Source organism: Onychomys torridus, chromosome 3 (genome assembly GCF_903995425.1).
Source record: "Onychomys torridus chromosome 3, mOncTor1.1, whole genome shotgun sequence".
NCBI lineage: Eukaryota > Metazoa > Chordata > Mammalia > Rodentia > Cricetidae > Onychomys > Onychomys torridus.
In genome coordinates this window covers 152,955,197-152,977,461 of record NC_050445.1, presented here as the reverse complement: position 1 = coordinate 152,977,461, position 22,265 = coordinate 152,955,197, and the positions used below count along the sequence as shown (strand labels likewise).

The 22,265-nt window shown below is 37.8% G+C and overlaps 1 protein-coding gene across 2 annotated transcripts in view; it reads right to left on the bottom strand.

Annotated features, from left to right (window-relative positions):
* The window catches only part of LOC118580465 (solute carrier organic anion transporter family member 1B2-like), a 55,077-nt gene that overhangs the window by 15,288 nt on the left and 17,524 nt on the right, over nt 1–22,265 (bottom strand). The window contains exons 2-7 of one of the 2 annotated variants that reach the window (XM_036182204.1): nt 17,273–17,414; nt 12,902–13,034; nt 9,973–10,085; nt 8,376–8,522; nt 7,673–7,775; nt 3,461–3,699 (exon numbers count right to left, since the gene is read on the bottom strand). In XM_036182204.1, the coding sequence (XP_036038097.1) occupies nt 3,461–3,699; nt 7,673–7,775; nt 8,376–8,522; nt 9,973–10,085; nt 12,902–13,034; nt 17,273–17,414 (877 nt within the window). Of the gene's footprint in view, nt 1–3,460; nt 3,704–7,672; nt 7,776–8,375; nt 8,523–9,972; nt 10,086–12,901; nt 13,035–17,272; nt 17,415–22,265 lie in introns of both variants that reach the window. The other variant, XM_036182205.1, reaches the window with a different exon arrangement.

Here is a 22,265-nt window from a genome sequence, read left to right as displayed (position 1 = left end):
CCCAGGCCACATTAAGATAGAAACACTAGAAACTCACTCATGCCCTCTAGGTGCTGTGATCTGAGCCATGTGCCACTACACCTGGTTGAAATTTTCTTGATATACTTTAAAGAAAAAAAAAACATTTTTATATATGAGTATGTATGTGTGTTTATGTATGAAAAAGCATTGGAGCCTCTAGAGCTATTGTTACAGTTATGAACCATAATGAGGGTGCTGGGAACCTAACTAGGTTCCTCTGTAAGAGCAGTAAATACTTTTAGTCACTGGTCTATCTAAGCAGTGCCCTGACATGCTCTTTTTAACATCTATGCTAAGTTTCAAAACCTTGAGGCTGTAGGACCCTTGCCTAGCATGCACAAAGATCTGAGTTAAATTCTAGTACCAGGAATAAAAACAGAACAATACCACGGTCTCTGGTTTCTAACTACTTACTCTTGGGAAATAAATCAAACTCTGTTCTTTAGTATTTCCAAATTTTCATAGTAAAAAATGGCAATAATTCTTATGTCATGGCCAGTATCAAGCTACTAATCTTGGTGAAAACTGAATGATCCTCTATTATAAACCAATGTACAGAGTTGGCTCAAGCACAGAATTGTTCTTGGGTTGGACTGATGGAGAGAAGAAATCAATCAAATGTAGAAGTGAAAGAAGAACTAGGAAGAGGAAGGTCGTAGGACAGCTCTGAGAACTTGTTCTTGATTCCAAAGTCAACTTGAAAAGGTGGCCAAGTGGTTATGCTTTTGTCACAGTTACTTGTGTTGTTGTTGTTGTGACAAAATACCCTGAGAAAAGCAACTCAAGATAGAAAGGGTGTACTGTGGCTCTCATCATGTACAACATCACCATGGGGAAGTCTTGATGACAAGAGTTGAGGTAGCTCATCATACTGCGACCAAAGTCAGGAAGCAAAGGGACGAGTACTCAGCTTGCTTTCTCCTTTTAGTTCAGTTTAAAACCCCAGCCCATTGAATGGTGCTGTCCACAGTTGGGATGGGATCCTCCCATCTCAGTTAATCTAATCTCAAGAATCCTTCACAGACATGCACAGGGGCTTGCCTTCTGGGTGTTTCTGGGTCCTGGTAAATTAGCAATCAACATAAGTCATCACAAAGTAACTATTCCACTGATTTAGGTTTTTTTTCAGGGTGGTGGTGGTGGTTTTGAGACAGGTCTTACCTTGGTCTCAAAGTTCAGGCTAATATTGAACTCATGATCACCAGGACCATTATAACTGGCTTTAATTTGTTTATTTGTCTTTTGTTTTTGTTATTTTACCAATTCCTTCTGATTTCTCCAATTTTAAATTAAATTTTCAGATTAGAATTCAGAGAAATGGCTTTCATTACAGAACTTCTATCCATATGTTTTTATTATACTTTGTTCTCATTTGCTCTCCTCTCTCCTGCCCTCCCTATGTTTCCCCCTCTCTTCCCTCCAATCTGAAAACCATTGTCAAAGTCTTATTGTCTCAGGTACTTTTATCTACCTGTTTCTGAATCACCATTTTGACTATGGCTTCTCTGTCATTCTCCATTAACCCTCAGAAATTATATGTGAAAGGAAAAGAACCAAAAAATAGGGAAGTATCCTAGTTAAGTTATGGATGCCAACTACTTTGACTACTATGATATTTTCAGTTCACTTTTGAATATTCTGGCAGTTAATTTTCCAGTACAATTACCAGGGAAAAAACCTTACTCTAAATTCCTAGAGAGAAACTTCTCTGAGATTTCTTCTCTTTGATTCAGGCATCTACATAAGAATAGGTGAGTCTAACCTGAGCACATTATTTAACGATGATTTTTATAGTTGTCTATATAATTCTCAGTACCAAGTAACTTTCTAGACTGAATCATAGATTCCTGGAGAAAGAAGCCAAATGTATTGCCATAAAGGGTTGGTATCACTTGTGGAATTAATGAATTAATTAAATATTTTAACTCTTTAAACTCTCATTGATGCTTTATACTAAATTTTAAAATAAAGATATTGTATATACAGTTCAGTGGTAGAATACTGAACTAGTATGTTCAAAGCCCTGGAATTTTATCCCTAATGTCAAAATAGATAAATAGATATATGATAGATAGATAGATAGATAGATAGATAGACAGACAGATAAAACATTTGAAAGAATACATACCTTCTTGCTTAAAAACATTTGAAAGAAGTATATACCTTCTTGTGCATACCTTTAATCCCAGTACTTAGGAAGCAGAGGCAGGTGGATCCCTGATCAAGCCCACTCTGATCTATAGAGAGAGTTCTAGGACAGCCAGGACTGTTACACAGAGAAACCCTGTCTCAGAAAACAAAACAAACAAACAAAGAGCAACAACAAAAAATAATGAACATAATTGTTTATGATTGTTTTATTTATTTGGTGTGTGTGTGTGTGTGTGTGTGTGTGTGTTATACGAGAGTGCATGTGCATACACACACACATGCACACACACTTGCACACAGATGGGCATGACTATTGTCTGCTCTGTGCTCACAGAACCAGAGAAGGACAATGAAGGAGCGTCCTGCTCTATCATTTCCCACCTTATTCCTTTGAGGCAAGGTCTCTCACTGAAGCTGGATCTAGGATAATGACTCAGGAGCCCAAGTAATCCTCTTAATTCTACCATGTCCCTACTATCATGGGCTTATAGGCTCACCCAGCTACACCTGCCTCTATATGTGGATGCTGGGGATTCTAGCTTAGGTCCTCATGCTTACATAGCAAAAGGTTTTGTGAACTATCCTTCTTTTCCCTAACCTTCTTTTCCCATGCTGAAAGCCACAAACAAAATCTACTCATTTTGTTCATAATTAGGAACATGATGATTTGAATGAGAATGACCTCCATAGGTTCATGTCTGAAAACTTGATTTACAGTTGGTGGAACTGTTTGGGAAGGATTGAGGGCATGGCCTTGTTGAAAGAAGTGTATCACCAGGGGTGGACTTGGAGGTTTCCAAGGCCCATGACATTCACAGCTCTCTCCCTCCCTCTCTCTGTCTCTGTCTGTCTCTATCTCTCTGTCTCTGTCTGTGTCTGTCTGTCTCTGTCTCTGTCTCTGTCTCTCTGTCTCTCTCTCTCTCTCCCTCCCTCCCTCATGCTTGTGTGCTTGTGGATCAAGATATAAGTTCTTAGCTACTGTCCTAGAATCATGCCTGACTGCCTGCTGCCATGTTCCCTGTTATGATGGTCATGGACTCTATCCTCTGGAACCATGAGTCCCCAAATTAAATTCTTTCTTTTATAAGTTGCCTTGGTCATGGTGTCTATTCACAGCAATAGAAAAGTACCTAAGACAGGAAATAATTTTAATAGGAAATTTAGAATGAGTCAAGCAAAGTTTAGTGCAGAAGAAAACTAGATAGATGATTTGGATATATTGTTCTCAAGTATTCTTAGCTTTCAGTAGGGTTAACATCTTCACACTGACTAATTGTGAAATCCTTACCCATCATGCTCACAGGAGCTTTTTTCTCCTGTTTGGTCAAATTAGTCTTGTTGTTCTTTTCTTCATCTGTTTTGAATACATTCAGAGATGCTGAATTTTTCCTTTCCTTCTGTGTTGTCTTTGGAATTTGGGGTAGAAAAAAGAAGGGTATGGAAGAAATAATGGATAATAGTCCAGACACCATGAAACTGAGCCACCAGGCACCAACCCAACGAGCATCCTTAGGAGTTATTCGGATACTTCCTGGAATGAATAAGAACAGGCCAGTCAGAAATCATCCCAAAAGAAAATATTGATAATGACTGCTAGCATCCACAGATGAAGAAACCAAACTGTATTTCATCAGTCCTAGAATGCCATCTTTTTTTAAATTATTTTTTCAACTTATTACTGTTAGGGTCTGAGAGAAGCCCCAAGAAAGACCAAGAGTCATGTATGCAATTTAGCAAGAGGGTTTATTTCCAACAGGTTGGGGTGGCAAATAGTGACCCGAAGGGAGGTCACAAGCTCCTTTTAAGTGAGTTAGGGGAATTCCAGGGAGGAGGAATTAATCTGGTGCTGGTTGGGGAAGGAAAGATTAGTCTGCCAGCTGATTGGTGTGAGGCTGTAATGGCTAGGGGTCTGTTGGTGGGTGGGTGGGGTCTAGTGGTTAGGGGCTTGTTGACAGGGGGCTAGGAAAAGCTATCCTTAGATAGTAGAAGGCAGGGGAGGGGTCATATGCAGAGCCAGCAAAAGGGGCTTTGGGATGCCTGCTGAGCCAGCAGAAAGCTGGGCGGGGGGAGGGGGGCTGATTGGGTGCCCCTAAGTTGTGGGTGGTTTTTCTGAGAATTGCTTGCTCAGCTCCAGCCCATTCTAGTGAACTGAAACTAGAACCTGGTCTGTGTCAGGGCCACTGGTGGGCCTGTCATGGCCCTGGTTTGGCCACCTCATCCTCTCAGAACTGTCTTAGAATTTTTGTTGCCAGGAACCAGTCAAAGTATTATAGCTTACCACCATATAGACTCAGTTTTAACAGGAGAATTGTGAACACTAAGTATTTAATCTCAAAGATAACTTGAAAACGAAGGCAGGGCATGAGTATTCACCATCATCTGAAAACAGTGGTTGGTAAAATCCACTGAAGTCTGGATAGCACCAGAAAGAAGTTTAACATTGTTTCCAAGAAATGGGAAAGCTCCATTCTTCTATTTCTAGTTTTATCATATGCAGCCCTATACTGATAGCAGAGAAAGTGATGAAAATGAAAAACAGTGAAAAATCTGCATTTAAAAGGACCCCCCAAAAATGGACTAGAAAGATAAAACATCCTTTGCCCATGTTAATTCAATTGTATTTTTTTTTTTTGCAGTGTGAAGAGGGATGACAGGTTAATGCTAGCTATCAGCTGATACTCCTATAAATAATGAATTTCAGTCTTAGAGTTTTATTGCTGTGAAGGGACAACATGACCACTGCAACTCTTATAAAGGAAAACATTTAGTTGGTGCTGGCTAACAGTTTCAGAGATTTAGTTCACTATCATCATGGTGTGAAGCATGGCAGCATGCGGGCAGACATGGTGCTGGAGAAGGAGCAGAGAGCTCTACATCCTGATCAACAGGCATCAGGAAAAATGACTGTGAGCCACTAGGCCTGGTTTTGAGCTTCTGAGACCTCAAGGCATACTGATGCAACTCCTCCAACAAAGCTAGACTTGCTCCAACAAGGCCACAACTCCTAACAGTGCCACTACTTATGGGCATATGGGGGCCACTTACTTTCAAACCACCACAATTGATAATCATTAAAAGATGAGGAAATTCCTAAAGACATACAACTTGCAAAAGCTGGATCATGAGGAAACTCTGAACATGCCTGTGGCTAGTGAGAATGCTGGAGCAATACTTTAGGACATAGAGAAAAGCCCAGGGACCCATGACCTCACGGTAGTACTCTAGCTCTCACAAGAACTTAACTCCAGTCCTTCTCAAAATCTCTCTAAGTACTCATGAGGAGACACTCCCAGACTCATTCAACATGGCCAGGACCACAAGAAGCAACAATACTCAGGATCACACTAGCTGTGGTCTAATTTTCAATGTGAAGTTGCTGGGTACAAAGCTATATCAAAAATCAGCTTTCTATACTACCAAAGGACTGTCAGGAAACAAGATTATGAAAAGTCTCACTTTTGGTGCATCAAAAGTTAACCTCGGAAGCAAAAAAGAAACATATAAAATGTATTTCACTCATTGCTGAATATAAGGAAATGCAGAAAGATCCAAACATTCATTTGTAGCCATCAAATTCCCAAGAATTCTAATACAACACAGATAATTATTTCTAAATATAGCCAAACATTTTCCAACTATCACCAAAAAACTCTTCCCCAGCTCTGTATGAGTTTTGAAAACAAGGATTAACTGGGAAGTGAATGAGAAAAAGTGGTGTGATGACGGGTTTGTACTGAAAACAAGTGAGAGCTTGGACCTTCTCTTGGCCTACTATGATGTCAACTCTTATCTGAAAATAAACACTTCAAAGTCCTTAGAGTGCTGATGAGACAGGAAATCAGATTTGTGTATACAGCAAGCATTTCTATCTTTAGACAGATTCCCTCCTATGGGGTCTAAAGATTATCATGCATTTGGTGGGCTCTGAGCCAGCAGGGAGCCAGTGAAGAGAAGCATCTCTGAAGAGGAGCCATAGCCTGGATGAGACTCTCAGGACTATGCTAATGGAAAGTGGAACAGAACTCTTGACTGGAGAGTGAGATTAATGTGCCTTTTGAGAGTCTCACAAACAGTTGTCATGGTTATTGCAAAGAGTATCAGTGAGAGAAGAGTGGGGAAGAAGAAAGAGAGTCAAATTATACAGATAAAAATGATCACAAAGAGCTATGTGTCCAGTTCTGGAGAGCCTGGCTGTTGTGTTGAAGTCTGGTCTGAAATCACTGCAGGTTCACAGGCATGGATCAGATTTGTTTAGAAGAATTATTCTAGATGATTGATGAATGAGAATAGCCAACACTTGAGTCAGGTCAATAGGAAGAAAGATCATGTGATGACTCAGTCAATAACATAATTAAGATTAAGATATTCATAAAGAGATAGACTATGAGAAACAACATAAGATTTAAGAATGGGTTGTGAGTACATTATTTGCCAGGTTGAATTTTAGGTGTTTACTTAAACATCTCAAAATAGAAAAAGTGAGCATATTGTTAAAAAAAATGTTAGCTGATTCTGTCTCATGAGCCAGAGAAATCAGATTACAGCTGAGAAGTGGATGGGGGAAGAGAAGTGAGAAATCTTCCAAAATTAGATTTTTGTTTTTCAAGATACTTGACTATGAAGATAAAGTTAAACAGAAAACCAGCTAAAAAGTTGCTTGAGAACATAAAAACATCATAGTTGTAAAAATACTGCATAGACTGGAGAATGTTTCATGATGAGAACAAAGTTGAGGTAGAGGGCTGAAGATAGCCTGGGAAGGATGTGGTGAAAGAGTGATGGAGCAAGATCTTGAAGATAGATGCAGGATGATGAAATTGAATCCCTATGGTGGGTCTACAAATATGAGCTGGAGGTGTGGATATAATTTTTACTGACTTTTGTAGAGAAAAGATGAGAGATGTGATGAAGAAAGATGTGATATATATTGGAAGGAGGATTTGAAGTTGGTAGAGTTTCCACACTTTGGCCAGTTTCTCTAAATTATGAAGGAAAGCTTGCTTTGAGGGGAGAAAATGCCATAGGGATCACCTAGTGTGCATTGCTTCATCCTCCAATTAAAGGAGACTATATGCCAACCCCTTCGTCAGGTTCAGAGACAGCATTAAAGCCAAGACACATGGTAGAGATGCTCATCCCCTCCAGCCATCCCCCAACCCCACAGTTTCACAACCTCTTCCCTAAGCTTCAGTCTGTAATTCCTGTGTTTCTAAATCCAATCCTCTACCAAGTGAAAGTGCACCTGATTTGACAATGTAACCAGCTTGTATTGGATCTAGTTGTCTAAAATCAGATTGTTCCAAATGTCCTAGTTTATACTGACTTACAGTAGCTTTGCATAGGAAAGGGATAAGTTTTGTTTTAAATATGAATACATCCTCTCCACTTATAATTTATAAAACATAAAATCAAGAGACTATTGAAAGAGTTAAACCAGTAACTTGGAGGCATGGTGGCTGGTATTTGAAAGACACTCTCCTGGCTGCCTTACTGATTCTACTTACTCAGGTCTACAAATCCAATGTCTACATACATCCGAGCAAACACAGATGACATGGTAAAGCCAATGAGTGGACCAATCATTGCTACTGTATTCAGAATACCTGCAAACATTTTAAAAGCATTCAATCAGAGTCCAAGTACACAAAGTGAATTTTTTCTCATCCAAAATTATTTGATCATATTCACTGCTTCTTTTACTCACCCAGACCCATTCCTATCTCCTTATCCACTCAAATGTGTGCCTTCTCCTTTTGTAAATCTCGACTATAGCTTGTGCCACTGTATGTTATTGGGTGTGGCCTTCTCCAGAGCATGGTCATCCTACCACAGACCACATTCCTAAAGAAAACTTACTTTCCCTCTTCCAGTAGCCACCAACTACTAATAGATCTTTAGCTAGTGATAGAACTTCATTCCCACTTCTTGTCTCCACATTGGGATTTTGTCCATGTTGAAACTGTAAGCATTTGTTTCTATACATTAGGTTTTAATGTATAATGTTACACAATGCTTTTCTCCAAATACTTTTTAGGAATATGAATTTACTTAGGGAGCTGAAAAGACAGCTCAATGGTGAAGAGCACTGGCTGCTCTTCTAGAGGAAAAGAAAAAGAATTTTAAAAAATGACTTAGTAATGCTATTATTTCCAGTTTAGACTCAGAGAAATTAAGAACTGAGCCTCATATGTTCTGTACATTACCTAAGTACATAGATGAGTGCCCTTCTTTTGCAAAGTCATCAATATAAGAAATTCCCAGGGGTGTTATTGGTGTTTCTCCTATCCCACGAAGTATGTTCCCCATCAACACATAAATCCACATGTGTGACTTGGATCCCTTTTCACAACCTGTGTATACAACAACAACAACAACAAAAGAAACTGTTTTATTTTAAACATTGACTACAGTACCAACACCAGGAACTCTACAAATTCAGATCTTTAATTGTTCCTGAGATGTACCACTTGCTTGCTCTGGCTTTCTGTTTTTAATTTTAAGTGATTCCTGTTCAATCTGCAAAGTTGAAAATAGAAAAAGACACAACAGGAAAACAAAAAACATGTAGAAAGCAACATGTTCTGAAATCATTCTACGCAAAGAAAACCATTTTAATGTTTGTTATTTGTCTTTCATATTTTGGGCATACATAAAATATACGTATTTCTTATATACAATATAGAATTAAGTATCTAGTTTGTATATATCAATTTTATAGCTAGCACTGTGCTTGGACAACTTTCCTGTTTATTTTCCCTTTGTTGTATTTTGTGTCAGGATTTTAATAATGTTGTGAGGAACAAGCATATCAGAATATATCCTTCATCCTTGTTATATAATATATAACAAATATATATTTTCTCCACATGGGTGTATGTACACCACAGGCATGCAGTATTCTCAGAGACCAGAAGAGGGTGTTGGATCTCCTGGAACTCTGGTTATACCTGGTTGTAAGATGCCATGTAGCTCCTGGGAATTGAATCAGTGCTCTTAACTGCTGAGCCATCTTTTCAATCCCTAATTTTATATTTATAATTACAAAATACTTCAAATTTTTCTCTGTCACAAAGCAATGTATTGCCTATAATTATAAATAAGTCTTAAGCATCTCATTGATTATTTCCTTAAAGCTGATCAGTAATAATAGAATTACAGAGAATTAGGTACGTACTCTTTTGTTTAATAGATGTTAAAAAATGACTTCCAGAAACAGTGATTAATTTACACATTCTTAACAATACAAAAAAAATGAAAAGATTTAACTTCTCATTTCTTTTACTTTTAATCTTTCCGTATCTGATATAACGGGTAGGATGATCTAGAGTGTTACATCTATATTGTCTTATGAGAATACTCTAAAAAAATCTTCAACTGGAGTAGTTATATTTTTCATGAAGCACTTCTCTCTTCTTTATATACTTATGCTTTCTTGCTTAATTGAGTTGTTTGTTGAGACAGAGTCATATTATTAAGGCTCAGGTTTACCTCAATGCCACAATCCTCCTGCTTCAACTACTGTGTTCTGGGAATACAGACATTTACACAGTCAATTTTTGTAGCTTTATTTTAACTGCAAATGGTCTTTGCCAACTTCCAACTGAAACAGTCCTTAGCTACTCCTCAGACACGTCTAAAGGCTCATTAGTATCACCTGTTCCACTATGATTATGTCTGTATGTCAAGGTCAAATGTTTATTGTTTTTAATCAATTGTTGCTGATATATTTTATAGGAATTTGTTTAGATGTAATAAATACACAAAGTTTCAAATGATATCACTGTTAACGTTAATTCTTACCTTTCCCCACTATCTCAGGTGAGGCTCCAATGAGTGATGTAGTTTGATTGGCTAAGCAGATCAATGTGGAGTTGCTTAGAGAGTTGATGTCATTTTCTGATGAGTACCTGTAACTGTAAGGACACCACTAGACTTAACATTGTATTTATTTACCAAGAATTTTTCACTTTCCTAAGAAGCTATTTTCCGCTTAATTGTATCAGTCTCTTCTCCAGGCTAATGAGAATTCCCTGATAACTTCCCAGCCTCAATTTTAGGAGAAATAATGGGTAACAGTAAAATAGTAAGTAAGGTCCCTCAGTATCACTCGGGCAAGGTGAATGATCATCTTGATGCCAGCCTAGGACAGACAATACTCTGGTTATGTTGGAAAATCCTGGATTCCCCTGTCTGTTAGGTAAACTGCTGAGTGTAATAATACTTCTGGGTTGTGTTTAAAGATGACAGTATTATAAACTTCCTGGTAAATTATATCTAATAAGCTAGAGAGTCATGTTTTTAAATTGGTCTTTAAGGCATGATAATTCATCAACCTTTCCTATCAAAACATCTAATTTTCTTTTATGGATGTACATGTATGCATGAGTTAATAGTGTCTGACTCCAAAACTTTAATAAATTCTATGTGCTTTGACTTGACCTAGGAGTATTTAATAGAAACAAAGAGGATAAAATCAGAATAGGAACATATGCTGTAATCCAAGAAATACAAACTATCCTGTACCTCTATGCTGGATAACCCATTGTATACCGAGTACTCTACTCCACTTCAAAACTAGAATCAAAATGCATAGTATTTGTGCTTAAGGACTTTCATTCTCTCTAACATGTAAGTTCAGTAACCAAGGTCCTGGGTTTTCATAAAGAAAAAAGAGAGATCATTAGCTTTGCTTGAAGGTTGAGAATAGGGTGGATATTTGGAGACTTCACTGTATATAGGACATGTGAGATGCCAGGTGGCAGTAACTCGCACCTTTAATCCTGGCACTCAGGAGGCAGAGGCAGGCAGATCTCTGTGAATTCGAGGCCAGCCTGATCTACAGAGTGAGATCCAAGACAGGCACCAAAACTACACAGAGAAACGCTGCCTCAAAAATAAATAAATAAATAAATAAATAAATAAATAAATAAATAAATAAATAAATGAATAAATGAATAAATGAATAAATGAATGAATGAATAAATAAATAGATAAATGTGAATAAATAAATAAATAAATAAATAAAAATAGCATGTGAGATGAAACAGTGATGAGAAAGAGTTTAAGAGATAGAACGCAAAGAAAAGTACACAGACTGTAGAGCCACTGTATATAAAAGTAAAACATTCTCACATGTGGAGAACTGCAGTTTTATCAGTTGCTTCGCAATTTTGGGGCACAGTGGAAATTGAGCTAGGCCAGTAAAGGACCCAGTCAGTGAGCAGCATGCATTGACATGCAAATTTAGATGTGATTAATGCACAGGTAAGAGCTTTCAATATTTTTATTGTAACTTATAATAATTGCATTTTGTATTCCTATAATAGTATATATGCACACTCCCAAACATATATATATATATATATGTATATATATACCTTGAATGATGCTTTTGAAGGACAGAATTATTTCCCTGCATATGTTGTATATTATTCAAGTCTATGTCACAATACATGATTGTCTCATTAACCTGAAGGGGTTTTGCTGGTCTATTGATAAACTGGGATCTGAATTTTGAAAATCTGTTCTAGAAAATTGGGAGTTTTAAGTAAAATTGGGAAAACTAGATTTGTATTTTAAAAGTATGTTCTTGTATTGAATGTGAATTAAAATAGAACTGAGCAGCCAGAGAGATGGCTCCGCAGTGAAGAGCACTGGCTATTCTTCCTGAGGACCCCAGTTTGCCACATCAGGAGGCTCATCTCTACCTATAATTCCAGTTCCAATGCCTTCTTCTGGTTTCCACAAGCTCTGCATGCTTATGCTGCACATACACATAAGCAAAGCACTCATACCCATGAAATGAAAACAATAAGTAAGTCTTTTAGTTACAGAAGAGCTGAAACTGAAAGCAAGAGCTGCAGATTATTGACTTCAGCTAGGATAAGGACATTGATGTCCACACTGACAGATGAATGTAAGAAGAGTAAGATCTTGGGGACTGCTGGTTATCTCTGTTGCAGAAAATCTGGAGCTTAGAAAGAAGCACTTGACTTTGACCTGAATTCCTTTGCAGTTGTAAGAACAATGGCTGAATTAATGGATATGAAAATTTGCCACACTCAGACAAATAAGTTTATGGAACATTAAATGATGAAAATTAGAAAGAGAAAGTCAAATGTGGCATAGATTAAATAATATGTGTGTGTGTGTGTGTGTGTGTGTGTGTGTGTGTGTGCGCGCGCGCGCGCGCGCGCACACACACACACACACACACGCTAGAAATGAGTCCTGGTATCTCAGAACCCACTGTTTTCTCTTTAGTTCCATTTAGGACTGAGCATTCAGTCTCCTCTCAGCATAAGATCAAGTCAGTTATAATTCCTTCATGGACAGGGTAGGTGACCTCCAGGCCCCACCTGTTGCTGGGGAGAGAGCAACATTTGATAGCTTCTGGAGAAGAGAGAATTACTCTACTTTGAGGTTGTGGCCATTACTAGTTTGACCATGCTGCAGTGGGCCCATGCCCATGTACTAATTGGATTTAGAGGGTACAAAGGAAAGTTTGAAGTGAGAATGAGGACAACCTGAGGAGGAGGACAGAGACGTGAAGTTAGGAGGGGGTTATGGAGGTATGGAAGGGGTTGGAGGGGAAAGGGGGTATACGTGATAATATTTCATTGTGCACATGTATAAAGTTTTCTAAGAAGTTTCTCAAAAAGGAAAGAGAAGTGAAACCCCATCGCTAAGTACATATCAGTGGAAAAGGCACAGGAAACCTCATACTTACTATCCCATGAAGAAATGAGGCATTGCAGTCATAATACTCCCAAAGCCCATCGTGAAACATCCAATTCCAATCAACTTTGGTCTGTGTAGTTGGGATCCAAAGTAACTCACAAAAACAATAACTAACAAATTCCCTGTAATGAAACCAAGTTATGTCAATTTGATTCATCACAGAAAATGCTTATAGTCAGTATGTCTGGTAGAATGGAAGACCCCAAACAGAATAAACAGAGAAAACACTTGGCCCTTTCCTCAGTTGACTGATGAGGGGAAACTCATCTTAATTAAATGAACTATAGAAAAGTATAGGATTAAGAGTATGCAGAGGTAATCTTACTTTATTTTATTTACTTATCGTAGGTTTATTTATTTTATTTTGTTTAATATTGTGTGTGTGTGTGCACACGCACATGAGAGAGAGAGAGAGAGAGAGAGAGAGAGAGAGAGAGAGAGAGAGACCAGAAAAAAGAGGCAGATCCATTGGAGGTAGAGTTACAGATGGTTATGAACCACCAGATTTGGGTGCTGGAAATCAAACTTAGGTCCTCAGAAAGAGCAGTAAGTGCTCTTAACCATTGGATTGTTTGTCAAGTCCTTTGTTTTTGTTTTGAGTATCAACTTTTTATTTTTGGAATGAACCTCAATGGTCATGAACACTTAAGACACTTTAAATTAGACGTCATCACATTTCTTCTTACTGGCACAAAAATTTATAGGGGACATTCAGTTCTGGGTTGCAAAAGAAAATTTATTTATTTTTATACCAATCTATGGAATATGTTTTGGAGACAATAAAACATACTTGAATTGGTTGACATTATTGCTAAAGCAGATTTTTTTTTCTTTTTGAGGAATTTAAAGTTGACTAGATTGTACTAAGATGAAAACAAATAGAGATAAGTCTTCCCAATGGGAGAGAAAAGCATTTCTTAATGCAGTTTTTATACATTCCTGGCATTCTTTAAAGCCCAAATATGTACCTGCCACAATATTTCCAAACAAAAATATCATAAAAGAACAAACCACAAGCAAGACTACAAACAAATGATAAAAAAACACATTGGGAATGAAAACAGGTAGAGGGGCAGAGCTCGGGGCAAGGGAATGTCAATTAATTAAAAGCTTTCGTAAAATTCCAAGAGGAAAGATTATTTGAAATGTCATGTTGACTGTAAATTATCTAGCTTGACAATGGGAAATGGAGAAATCCAAATGCAGAGTCAATTCTAACCTACCTGGAATTAGAAATAAACAATAAACAGATCGTTACTAAGGTTTACTGAATATTTGGTAAAAAATTTAAAAAAAAAAAGATACAACATGAAATTACAAAAAGAAACAGAAAGTAAATAAGAATTAACTGGAAAGAAGAGAGACTGAGAAAGCACAGTATCCTTACAGGTGTAATATTACTAATTCAGAAGATAAAAAGTGGGAAACCAAGAAGAAAAATGAAGTGTTGTAAAATTTAAAAACAGAAAAATGCATATATTTTAATTATATAAAATGGAAGACAACAGTAGACAGGACAGGAAATAGTCAGGAGAGGAGACCTACAGAGTCACCCGTTAATACCAGGAGCTTGCAGAGTGAGGCCACCTGCCTACTTCTGGGCTTTCGGTGCTCAGAGCTCAGAGCAACAAGCCTTTAAACTAAGCATTTAGAGCTACAAGTATGTATGTTGTTTTGAAGTTGAAACAATGGATCTTAGTTCTCAGGGTTCAGAGCTTCAAACCTCAAGCTTTTAAAGCCTGGAAGCAGAAACCTCTGGAAACAGATTTCCAACTAATGGGGTCTCATTCACTTCTTACTGGTCACAGATATAATAAAGAAAAAAAATAAAGATAAAATGTGGAATCACAGATTCAAGAATCCTATAGGTGAAGAAACATATCTAATTCTAATTATGAAACTGTAACTGCTTCCATGGAAACAGTGAAGTGAGGGCTGGAGATATGGCTGACTGCTTGAGAGCACTTGCTCTCTTATAGAGGACCTGTATTTGGTTTCCAGTAACCATACTGAATGGCTCATGACTGCCTGTAACTCTAGCTCCAGGGTATCAAATCTCCTCCTCTAGCCTCTGAGAACATCTTTGCAAACTTATATACACACACACACACACATATACAAGTTTTTTGTTGTTGTTGTTTTTTAAGAGTCAGGGAAATCGAATATTGAAAAAAGCATAAAGTATAAGATATCCTTTGAGGTGATTGCTCAGGATGAAGCTCAGTTCAGAACAGGTCTGTATTCTGCTGTCCATAGTCATTTGACAGTTATATTCCAGTAGTTAGTTATACTACATTACAATGACAGATTTCCCTTCTATTTAGTGCTGAATCCACTCTACTCCTTCTCCTGGGATCTGGCTACTAATAAGTGAGTGTGTTGAAGTGAATATGCATGCCAACTCTCTAACCCAGAGATGATCTTAACCACTTTAAGAATGGCCTGTCCAACTAGGTTTTCACTGTTGAGATTAAGAAAACTTTTTTCAAGGAGGAAGCTCTATACCAGAATAAGCTTAGCAAGAAGACAGGTATGTGTGTGATCTTAGTCAACAGCACTATCCTGCTGGTTCCGCACCCTTTATTCTCCCACCTATATAGTCCTGCCTGAAGAAAGCTGGGCTGCATTTAAAAGGAAGGAAGGAAAGAAGGAAAGTAGGGAGGGAAGGAGGGAGGGAGGGAGGGGAAAAAACAACCTATAAAGGGCAATGTTTTGCCTTAATTAAAAAGATTGCAATGAATTCTCAGGCAGCAATAAAATATATAATATTTCTAAAACATAAAATAATACACAGACAATATTATTTGAAGTTTAAATGGCTGTGTATCTGCTCAAATGAGTTGCCTTTCATGGTAATACCCTGTGCTCCAGATGCACTAACCTAAGCAATATCTATCATACTCCATGACAAGATATTTATAATGTAAAAAAATCTAATAAAAGAAATTAAAATATCAAAAAAGATATCCTTTGCATCACAAAACTTCAGGATTCATGAGGAAAAACTGATAGGTCTTCTTTTATGTAACTACTTTGAAAATATTGTGTTAAATATGTCCTTATGTCAAGTTTTAAAAAATGACCACCAATTTGTAGGAAATATTTGAAATTCATAAAATAGACATGGCTGTGAAGCTCTCCAAACAATTAAAGAGTTAAAAAAAACTCTCAGCTGTTAAAAACAATGGCATCAGGGAATTTGAAGGCAAATGAATGGAACTAGAAAAAAAAATCATCCTGAGTGAGGTAACCCAGACCCAGAAACATGTTATATATTCACTCACAAGTAGGTATTAACTGTAAAGTAAGGATAATCAGGTTATAATCCACAGACCCAGATAAGCTAGGTAGCCAGAAGAGCCCAAAGAGGGATGCATGGATTTCCCCAAGAAAGGTAAATAGAAGAAATTTCCTAGGTATACTGGGGGCGGGTAGGAATGGGAGCATGAGGGATTGGGCTGGAGGAGAGAGAGGGAGAGTAATTAAAGAAATGTCTTGATGGGGTGCATTTTGAGGTCAGGTAGAAATGTGGTGCAAGGGAAACTCCCATGAATCTACAAGGGTGACCTAGCTAAGACTCCTACCAATAGTGGATAGGTAGTGTATATTAGCCATCTCCTATAATTAGACTGGTGACTACCTAATTGTCATCAAAGAGCCTTTGTCCAATAACTGATGGAAGCAGGTGTAGAGGGGATGTGGGGGGTGGTTAATAGGAAGAGATGAGGGAGAAGGAACTGTGGTTGGGATGTAAAATAAATGAATAAATTTAATTAATAAAAGAAAAGGAGCAGAGGCATTATACTTCTGCTGCTTCATAAGAGAAGAGAAGAATCCCTTTGGGGAATTGCATGGAGCTGGGGTGTCATGGAAGAAGATGTTAAAATCAAAGTGAAGACAACAGAGTACATCTCCAGTGCTATAAAGCCCCCCCCCCAAGAGTTAAAGAGCAAAACTCCAACATGTATTATTCCCAAGCTGTTCTTTGCTCCTTAAATCAGGGGTTTCTTTCAACTTTTATAGCTCTTTCAACCTTTCTTCCCTCTGGAGAGAGGGAAGGTGGGGTCTCATTGGAGTCAGTGTGAAAGTATTGGGTCTGTGTAACATCAATCTTTCAAAGTCCTCCTTTCAGAGTGGCTGGCAATCAGTTTGTCCCATGGTTGGAGATATCACTGACTTTAACTCCTACAAGTCAGTGGGACTGCTTCACAAGATATGACAACAAAAATTACTCCAGAGATACTGCTGTATTTTGCAGAAAGGACACAGTTATACCTGTTTGAGAAACATGGTCCCAGAACATATCTGAACTGTATTTTTCCTCTATAAGTCTGGTTAGTAAAATAGCAATAAACATTACCAATTTCAAATCCTCCATCAATCAAACCAGAAGTGGAAGATGATATGTCAAATCTCCTTTCTATTTGTGTGATGGAACTTTTCATAATGATTCCAGCTAGTGCCTTGCATACATAGCTGAATGAGAGGGCTGCCAAAAATATCTAAGGAAAAGCAAAAGGGGAGAGGGTTAATCAAAGGAGTACACACTGTCTATAGGACTCAAATGCTTTTCTACTTAAAGATACAGTTTTTGTTTTTGTTTTAAATTGAAGACTGCATATCAGTCTTTCCCTGGTTGCAGTTGACATTCTCTTTGCTCTTTTAATGTCTTCATTGTCCAGATAAGGCATATCTTCCTAACTTGATTATCATTATAGCAGCAAAGTCAACACTGTTAGATAATAAACTGATTTCTAATCTCTATTAGCCAATTATGATAATTACATAATCAATTTAGCCTAATCTTTGTTTTAGCAGATGCCAAATCTAGGGATTAGCAAAATCTTTTCAAAGGCAGTGTTTTGGGGAACCCAGAAGAAAACTTGAAATCTTGGAAGTTAATGGAGGTTGCAGACAACATGAGTGACTAACATTTCATCTAAAGTACTGTCTTAACTACTCTCCTATTGCTGTGACAAGGTAACATGATCAAGGCAACTTATAAAGGAAAGCTGTAGTGGTATTTTATTAGTGCAACCAAATAAAGTTTAGCTGAGGATCAGAAGAAAAAGCCAGCCACTATATGAAACATAGAAGTCAGGCAATGGTGGCACACACCTTTAATCCTATCACTCTGGAGGCAGGGATCTGTCTGGATCTCTGTGACTTCAAGGCCACACTGAAAACAAGAGCCAGGTGTGGTGGCACATGCCTTAAATTCCAACACTAGTTTACCATAAAGGTTTGGAGGTCTGTACAGACAGGCAGGACGTGACAGACCTGGGTAGGAAGAGGAAGTAATGTAGCTGGACAGAGAGAGCAGATGAGATACCAGAACAGAAAGGTATATAAGCATGGGTATATAGGAAGTAGGTCTTTTTTGGAAGCTAAGGGTCAGTAAGGTGAGGTTGACTTGTGACTTTTCCTATTCCTCTGATCTCTCAGGTTTTAACCCTGATATCTGGCTCCATTTTAAAAATAAGACTGTTTAGCAATTCGTCTACAGAAATAATTTAATCAAAGGCTTGTTCACAGTTTTAGAGGGTTAGTCCATGACCGTCATTGTGAGGAGCATGTTGCTTGGGCAGTAATTGAGAGCTCATATATTGAGACAAAAACCAGGAGGCCAAGAGAGAACCAGGTGGGAATAGTATGGACTTTTTGACACTTCAAAACTCTCTCCCAGTGACACACCTTCTCTAACAAGGCCACATGTCCTCATCCTTCCCAAATAGTTCCACCAACTTGTGACCAAGCATTCAAATATGAGCCTATGGGAGTCATTCTAACTCAAACTACCATAGGTTAAAAGGTTATCAATACATAAAGTGCCTTTTGTTCTAAAAAAAAAAGCCCTCTTTTTTAATTTTTTTCTTCCAGACTACAACCACATATATAAGCAAATTCTTTACTATAATAATAAAATATGACCATATTATGGAATGTAAGTTTGTGTCTCTCCAAATTGTGATGTTCAGTCCTTAGTCACACATACTGTTGTGGCTATTAGGATGTTCTTGGTTCTTGAGAGTTGAACCTTCACACTGGGATGAGTGGCCTTATGATAAGAGAAAGCAGAGTGCTTACTCCTCTTGCTCTGTTATGCAATGATGTCGTAATAGGAAGTCCACCTGCACATCCAGAAAGAGATTCATCACTTGAACCTGGCTTTGGTGGGACCTTGAGTTCAGCCTCCCAACCTCCAGTAATGGGAGAAATGAATTTCTGTTGTTTAAGTTGCTCTATTTAATAAGAACATTCAGTTTAAAAGGAGGTAGAGTGATGCATTCAAAGTGTTGGGGAGAAAAGTTAATAAAACCTGTCAACTAAAAGCTGCAGTTACAAAACTGTCCTTTAGAAGTCAGTATTTTCCTCATATGAGTAAAATGTGTGGGAGCATATAACAAAACTTGCAGAGTGAGAGAGGATGGACAGAAAGTTGTGTCTGATGAACACAAACATACCAAAACTCAATGGAGATGTATAGCCCCCTGGTAAAGACACATAGAGCAACCTTGTGTTATTAAATGCAAGTAGGTCTAACACCAATCCATCTGACAAAGAGTTTTCCTTTTGAAACCTTAATTATAAATTAATAATTTCTCAATGCAAAATTGGATAGTTTGTATCACCAATAACAGAGTTTTACAAACAGTTGAGCTTATTATCATGTTAAAATGCACCTTTAAATGTAATTGCAGTGATAATCACTAAGAACATATGTAATGTACACAAAGGTAAACAAGCAAGAAAAAAAAGCATGCCACTCTGAGAAGCACTGGATCTAGAGAAAGACAGAAAAAGAGGAAAAGTGAAGAAAAACACCATCAAAAGATAATTAGCCAAGTAACAACAGGAAGCAATTCTTCTCAGTAATTATTTCAATTGTGGAAAAATTCAGCATGCCAAGGAAGCATCTGATTGGTTCAAAATGCAACTGGGGCTGCAGAGATGGCTCAATGGTTAAGACCACTGTCTGCTCTTCCAGAGGACTGGGGCTTCACTCCAGTACCCACATTAGTTCCAGATGAGATCTTCTGGCCTCCAGAGGCACCAGACATACATATGGTTCACAGAAATGCATTAAGGCAGAGCAAGTCATACACATAAAATAATACCACAATAATTTAAAAAATAAAAATAAAAATGCATCTAAAGAGACTCACTGTGTGCCTGTGTTCTATTAAGTCATGATGTAGTAACCTCATTTTAGGGTTGATATAGAATTATTTTTATAATTATCTGATAATAATCACTGAGCAGGCTGCAATGTTTTCTAAAGCCTTTTTAAATCACCTCAAACTTCCTATTAAGCTTCATGTTCAATAGTCATAGAAATAGAGCTAGAAATAGAATGATAGATAGAGAATAGGTAGACACAGATAGACAGTAAAGAGATAGATAGTGAGACACATATAGACAATAGGTATAGATAGATAGATAGATAGATAGATAGATAGATAGATAGATAGATGATAGACAGATAGATTAGATAGATAGTAGATAGACAGGCAGCATATAGGAAGACATCTGAGGACAACAGACACCAGGTAGGAAAGAAGGATTAGGGAAAGGTGTTTTATGAAGACAAAAACCCACAGAATGCAGAGGAGGTCATATATTCAAAAAGTTGTCTCAAAAGGCAAAAGATAAAAGCAGCAAGACCAGTAAACCACAGTCACAGTAGTTGTAATACATATGCATTTGACATTAAACTCCCAAGGACATAAAGTGAAGGGTGAGTGAACAAAGAAGAAAATAGCAACACAGTAGCATCAGTTCATTCGTGTGCTTCCCTTTCACTTCACAATCCAAGGCATTTTTTTTTTTGCCTTAGATTGATAAAGCATAGGAAAAGTGAATGAAGAAACAGAGCAGCTGTATAACACTATAGAGACCAATCAGAGCCAGAAGAGGACTAGAGAGTGCTCCATTGAGTGACAGCAGAATAAATAATCTCCAGAATAAACCAAGTCATGTCACATAACAGGACTTTACAAACACACACACACACACACACACACACACACACACACACACACACACACAATTTGAGTGCTATTCCTGAGGTATTGCCTACCTTTGTGTATTTGAGAAACAGGATCTGACACAGGCCTGTACCTCACCAAGTATTCTAGGAGGGCTGGTAAGAAAGCACCAAGGAAGCCTGCCTCAACCTGCCAGCTCTGGGATTAGGAGAGCACATCACCACAGTGTTATCTTTACATGAGTTCTGGAGTTCAAACATGGGTCTTATGCTTGCAAGAAAAAATGCTTTACTGACTGAATCATTTCCCAGCATAAAGCAATCTTAAACAATTAAAAAAATATGAATTATTTTCCCAACCATGTTTATATATGGAACAACCAATTGGTTATAAAGAAATTTCAAAGTATTTTAGAAAATATCTGGAAACAAATGGAAGTAAGAACATAGTATTTTAGAACAAGTGGGATGCAGTGAAAATAAGGAAAAAGTAAAATGATTATGTTTGTGGACTGTTACCAGAAAGAAGAAAGATCTCAAACAACTTAATGTTGCCCCTGAATGGTCTAGGAAAAGAAGAATCAACCAAACCTAAAATTATAAAAATGAAGGAATGCGTAAAAAAGAGAGACAACTCAAGTGTCTAAAATTACAAATGAAAGAAGAAACATAGTGTAGGCCTTATACAGAAAAAGAACTGTAAAAGGTACTATGAAAGACTATATACCAACAAATTGAAACAAATTCCTAGAGGCACACAATCTACAAAACCTGACCCAATAATCAATAGCAAGTTTGAGCAAACATGAACATAACAAGAACACCTCCTGAGAAAAGCCAGGACCAGATGACTTCACTGAGAGTTCTAGCAAACACTTAGAAGAGAAATAAAAAACCATTTTCAATTTCTCTCAAAGAAATTAAGCCAAATGAACACTCCCACATTCAGTGTCATCACGATCACCTTGATACATACATGAGATAAGGACACAAGAGAAGATTATGGTCCAGCAATCCTGAATACTGAAGCAGCAATGCTTACCAGCGTCCTCATGGGGAGAATGCAAGAGCACGCTGCACACAGGGCAGCACAGCCAACTTTGCTTTCATGCGTTGCTCCCACTCTACTCCATTCACTTTGAAACACTGTGTTTTTACTTCCATTTGTTTCCAAATAGTTTCAAAATTACTTTGAAATTCTTCTTAATCTATTGTTCATTTAAGAACAGATAGCCTATGGGGCCTGGAGTGATGGCCCCGTGGTTAACAGCATGTACTGCTCTTCCAGGAGACCTGAGTTCAGATGCCAGCAGCTATGTTAGGCAGCCTGCAGCTCCCTCTATCTCCAGCTCCAGGGAAGCTGGTG